General features: G+C 44.6%; 1 protein-coding gene and 1 long non-coding RNA gene across 2 annotated transcripts; both read right to left on the bottom strand.

Moving 5' to 3' along the window:
* Positions 1-912: 912 nt before the first annotated feature.
* LOC125179533 lies at positions 913-2,627 on the bottom strand. Its single transcript, XM_047885570.1, has 4 exons — positions 2,602-2,627; positions 2,251-2,301; positions 1,317-1,537; positions 913-1,121 (listed from the first exon to the last, which is right to left on the bottom strand). Exons 1-4 carry the CDS (start codon positions 2,625-2,627, stop codon positions 913-915), a joined length of 507 nt encoding a protein of 168 aa, XP_047741526.1.
* A 327-nt stretch (positions 2,628-2,954) lies between these two features.
* LOC125179527 lies at positions 2,955-4,950 on the bottom strand. Its single transcript, XR_007157294.1, has 3 exons — positions 4,888-4,950; positions 3,683-3,977; positions 2,955-3,063 (listed from the first exon to the last, which is right to left on the bottom strand). It is a non-coding gene; the product is annotated as an uncharacterized LOC125179527 (long non-coding RNA).
* Between the last annotated feature and the right edge of the window lie 570 nt (positions 4,951-5,520).

Genomic DNA, 5,520 nt, shown 5'->3' on the forward strand with positions numbered 1-5,520 from the left:
AACCTTAACTCTGCACCTGCAGGAAGTTCATAATATTCCTGAAGTTGGACCGAAGAAAACCTTAACTCTGCACCTGCAGGAAGTTCATAATATTCCTGAAGTTGGACCGAAGAAAACCTTAACTCTGCACCTGCAGGAAGTTCATAATATTCCTGAAGTTGGACCGAAGAAAACCTTAACTCTGCACCTGCAGGAAGTTCATAATATTCCTGAAGTTGGACCGGAGTTGAATAATAAACAAATAATGCAGAAAATGATAACATTAAAATGTATTTAAATATTCATTATGAAAATTTTTGTTCTCAATAAGAATGATAATGATGTAAAATAATTTAGAATTAAACAAAATTCAACGCGCGTGGCAGCAAATTACGACCTTAATCAGTGTATTTCCTTATTTGTTTATTCCTACCTTATTTATTATTTATTATTGCTACCTTACTTGTTTACTCAGATTGCCTTCTTGTTAAAGGCGTGTAAATTTTTTGCTTTATAATAATGATAATTATTGATTATTCTAACATTTTATGGCATTGATATCTCATAATGTATTCATTATTGTAATAATTATATCATAACTAATACTATAATATTATAGCTATTTTAATACGAATAAGTATTATATAAGTAATATAATATAACTATTATAATATAACTAATATATATGACATAGCTAATAACTAATTGGAAAAATAATTTCTCAGCTGCCTCTGGACTTCATCCAACACCACATGCATGACCATTGATAACATTAAACTCATCCAACACCACATGAATAACATTAAACTCATTCAACACCACATGCATGACCATTGATGACATTAAACTCATCCAACACCACATGCATGACCATTGATAACATTAAACTCAATTCATTTATCATGCAAGGCGGGAAGCGGAAGAGTTGACGCCTCACCTGCTGCCGACCAGCTGCTGAAGGAGGTCGTCGCAGGGCAGGAACTCTGAGTCTATGACTGGAAGACGGAGCCGCAAGTCCCCGCGGTGGTGCCGGGTAATCTGCTGCCACGCGGGTGTCCTCAGAACTTCCGGCGACGCCTGCACCGTCACGGCCAAGTCTTCGTCCTGTGGCAGCATCAGGGCAACCGCCTCCAGGTCACGGCCTGCGGGATACGCGCTTGTAAGAAGTTGCGTTGTGCTTTATTTCATGCCTGCTAACGAAACAAATAGTTTTTCTTAATAAACAACAGTCAGCTGACCCACATCTAAAATTCCTCTGACTAACGTCTGACTTTTGTATGCTGAATTACGTTCATTTAACTGGTTCGTTTAAATGCACAAACAAGCGCGCATCTCACCGCACGTTATCATGAACTGCCCGTCCTCCGCCCTGGTGGCCTGCGCGGCTGTGATGGCGAGCCTCGCCTCGTGGGGGCGGCACAGCAGCGCCTCTCGCCAGTCCTGCGCTGAGGCGCCCGCTTCCTGCAGGGTGCGCTGCATTTCTTGCCACTGCGCCTCGAAGTCCTCAGCGTTGATGGATTGCAGTTTAGTGTGGACTTGGCCTACGGCCTCCACAATCCTGTGAGTGGAGGAGACTTGAAGCAGTCCGCTCAACTCTCATGAGCTTGGCAAGACTTGCATTGCCCATCAAAGACATGCCTAGGTATCCAAAAAATGCTTATGTTTTACCTTATAAATCATAAACGTTTTTGGATACCTGTTTCAAGTTGTGTAATAATGTCGCTATTGCTTGAATTGCAGATTTACTAGAAATTTAAAAGCGAAGAAAACTCCACAAAAATTCAGCATATTTCTATTGACAATGTTTCGAAGACCAGCTCCATCGTCAGTTCGATAAATCTAGAACACATATACAGTCAGAAAATTAATAAAATTTGGACTCCAATTTGGAGTTTTCTTCGCTTTTAAAGTTTGGAGTTTTCTTCGCTTTTGAATTTCAAGTTGTGTAAGACATTGTTTTGTATGACTTTTATTTAAAATAATTTATCTATTTCCCCAATTACATATATTTTCATCGTTATGGGGCTCTGGTGGCCACGGCAGGATATGTAAAAGCTGTGCGATGGCGGCCGCCATTCTGTTAGCACCGGATGACCTACCCAATCTTCAAGGTCACTCACTACGTAAAGTTAATGTCATCCCCAATGCTCACAAGACGACCAAGGGTTGACCCACGTAGATCACCCAGAGAACCCTGAGCACCCCAGGTCACTCCCCAAGTGCAGAGTAAATCACCCAAGTCACTCACCCAGCCAAGCCAGCCCCACTCACCCGTCGGGGTCACGGAGGACGTCCGTCACGTGAAGCCTCACGACGCCGTCACTGCCGGGAATTAACGGGCCAAGTTTGTATTAATTGGAGGCTGGTTTAGTGGCACTTATTACTCGTCAACAACTGTCTCATGTTTGTTAATAAAGTGGGTAATTTAGTGCAGATATTAACTAAATACAGGCTATCAAACAGAGATAATTTTGCACGAGTTGATGTTTTGAACATAAATAACTTTGATCATAAATTTGCAGAGAAACTAATAATTCAATAATTTCAGCATAAGTATTTGTAATATTTTATGTATTACTGTTACATGAAATGTAGATACGTATGTACAGGCACTGTAAATACGTGTGTCGGTATCTACTGAGACTCATGGCACATGTGTCGGTATCTACTGAGACTCACGGCACGTGTGTCGGTATCTACTGAGACTCGTGGCACGTGTGTCTGTATCTACTGAGACTCACGGCACGTGTGTCTGTATCTACTGAGACTCACGGCACGTGTGTCGGTATCTACTGAGACTCACGGCATGTGTGTCGGTATCTACTGAGACTCGCGGCACGTGTGTCGGTATCTACTGAGACTCACGGCATGTGTGTCGGTATCTACTGAGACTCACGGCATGTGTGTCGGTATCTACTGAGACTCACGTCACGTGTGTCGGTATCTACTGAGACTCACGGATCTCTTTTGTATCGCGTGTTGCCAGCGGCGCCACTGCGGACTCCTTCGCGCTGCAGGTCCTCCAGCAGTTGCCGCAGCTCATCCTCTCCCAGCTTGGAGCGGTACAGCCTTATGCTCTCCAGTCTGCACACGGACCAACAGATGAGCATCCACTGATCCCTGCTAACATGTTCCTGGATATACGGACCTGCAGAGCATCCCGTGTCCCCAGCGTGTAACAAACGTGTGGAACACAATTAAATTTCTCATATATAAGCAGTTAAGCATCATTGAAAACATCTATTGGCTAGCAACACAGCTGAAATAGACAGAATAGATGCTGAGGAATAAATCAATCAAATAGAATAAAAATCAAATAGAAGACAAGGCAACGGTAAATCTACACGGGCTTATGAATCTACCTTTTTACAATTCCAATCATGAGTAACAAACAGCGGATTGAGGCGAGGCTTTTATTTGGTGATTAAATCAGAGATCAAGAATTTTAAATTATTAACATAATTTAAAATTCACTTGGTGTAATGATTGTACTAATGTTAGAAACATGGGTAATGTAATTTAAAATTTAAAAAATGCTATCGGACGCGGGACGATATGATTTATCCGATGGAACGTTTCTAATTAATATTTGGAAAATTAGTGTGGTGTAGTACTTCTTATTAATTTCTAATTAATTTTCGATAGAGGCAATTAAGTGATCATAAACTGAATGCTTCCTCCTCTATCACAGGAAGTAAATAACCTTTTGGTGTGTGGGGCGACTTTGTTGATGGCCCGGGCGATGGCCTCACAGCTGCCGGGCCGGGCGCCCCACACCCACAGATGCGGCGGGGGCAGGGCTGGCAGACGCACGTCAGCTCGGGGGCTGGGCGGGCTCTCGACCCCAGCGTCGTGCCCCTCCTGGCACGGCGTCGTGCCCCTTCTTATGAACGGAAAGAACGCTCCAAGTGTTCTGAACCAAGTGAACGCTCCAAGTGCTCCATGGGCCCGCTGGCGTGCGGTAGGCCAGGGGGCATCCAGCGGCCAAATGTGCACGACTGCGAGTCAAACAACGACCAATATTACGCGTGGGAACTGCTGTGCTTATGGCAACACGAGGGCCAGACTTCACCCAGCACAGCCGCCTGCACTCACCCAGTGTGGTTGTTGGCTGTCACTGCCTGTCTGCCAGCAATAACTGCATGGCTAACAGCCATAACTGCATAGCTAACAGCCATGACTGCATATCTACCAGCCATAATTGCATGGCTACCAGCCATAACTGCATGGCCACCAGCCATAACTGCCTGGCTAACAGCCATAACTGCAAGACAATCAGCCATAACTGCAAGGCTGCCAGCCATAACTGCATGGCTAACAGCCATAACTGCAAGACAAGCCATAACTGCATGGCTAACAGCCATAACTGCTAGACAGCATTAACTGTTTGGCTGACAGCCTTCACTGCATGGCTGCCAGCCTTCGCTACATGGCTAGCACTCAATGTATTGCTGTCAGTCGTTAATCAGCCCAGTTGCTTAGCATGCCAACTGCTACTAACTAATATCCAGCATGGTTGCAAAGAAAGGCGTCAAAAACTCAGCCAGCCTAATTGTGAACAATCATACCGAATGGCCAGTGGGTGAACAATCATACCAATCACACGTGAGGCGGTCACGTGGCCAGTGAAGCGTTGACAAATTTTCATTTTTGCCTTTGTTTACCGTGCAGCACGCCTCTCCGAAGACATCAAGTGCATTTGAGCCTTAAACTAGGAGACGGCGTATAACGAAAATTACGACTAACAAAATGTATGTAAATGTAACAATTAAATTATCTAAACATGCGGGCACTAAAGTAAACTAACTAAAATTGTTAGAGTTATCCTTATAACGAGGTCGTTAGGCTAAACTTGGTGCTGCTGCACCAGTTCTTGCAAGGCTGCATACCCCAAACCACCGCCCTCACCTAGGCTCTTATATTTGCCGTGCAGGGCGTGCAGGCTGAGGGGGGCGGGGAGTGCGATGTACAGCGCAGTTGCGGCGGTAGCGACCGACGCCACAGCGTCCACCCCAGCAGCGCTGCTGATGCCGCAATGCAGCTCAGTTAGCTGACACCTGCGACAGAATTGTGGGTGGTGTCTTGATGTCAGCGCCAGAGGAGCTGAATAAGCACTTATAGTTATTGCAAATTAATTAGAAAGCCGGGCTGTTGGGTAGGAATAATAAAATTGAAGAATTTACTTAATCTATTCATAGCAGTAAACAATTATTAATAGGGGTAAAATATGGCAAAGAATGTTCCGAACGTGGTGCTTCCTAGCGTGGTGCTTCCTAGCGTGATGCTTCCTAGCGTGGTGCTAGGGTGAAGTGAAAGGAACGTTCTAAGCGCTCTGAACGAAATGGACGCTCTGAACACTTCGAATGCTCTGAAATGCTCCGAGCCGCATGAATGCCGCGAGCACCTGAACTACACTATTCTGCATGTTCATGCTTAGCTTCTGCATTATATATCCTGCCATGTATTCTGCTCTACATGTTCATGCTTAGCATCTGCACTATATATCCTGCCATGTATTCTAATCTTCTTGTCCATGCTTTT

This window comes from Hyalella azteca, unplaced genomic scaffold (assembly GCF_000764305.2).
Source record: "Hyalella azteca isolate HAZT.00-mixed unplaced genomic scaffold, Hazt_2.0.2 contig256, whole genome shotgun sequence".
Taxonomy (NCBI): domain Eukaryota; kingdom Metazoa; phylum Arthropoda; class Malacostraca; order Amphipoda; family Hyalellidae; genus Hyalella; species Hyalella azteca.

What these genes read in the sequence shown, in the direction of transcription:
- LOC125179533 (XM_047885570.1), bottom strand. Translation starts at nt 2,627, where the DNA reads ATGAGTCTCAGTAGATACCGACACAC. An exon ending in CTCAGTAGATACCGACACAC is followed by an intron (nt 2,302 to 2,601) that starts GTATTTACAGTG and finishes AATTCCCGGCAG; the next exon opens with TGACGGCGTCGTGAGGCTTC. An exon ending in GCAGTTCATGATAACGTGCG is followed by an intron (nt 1,122 to 1,316) that starts GTGAGATGCGCG and finishes CGTATCCCGCAG; the next exon opens with GCCGTGACCTGGAGGCGGTT.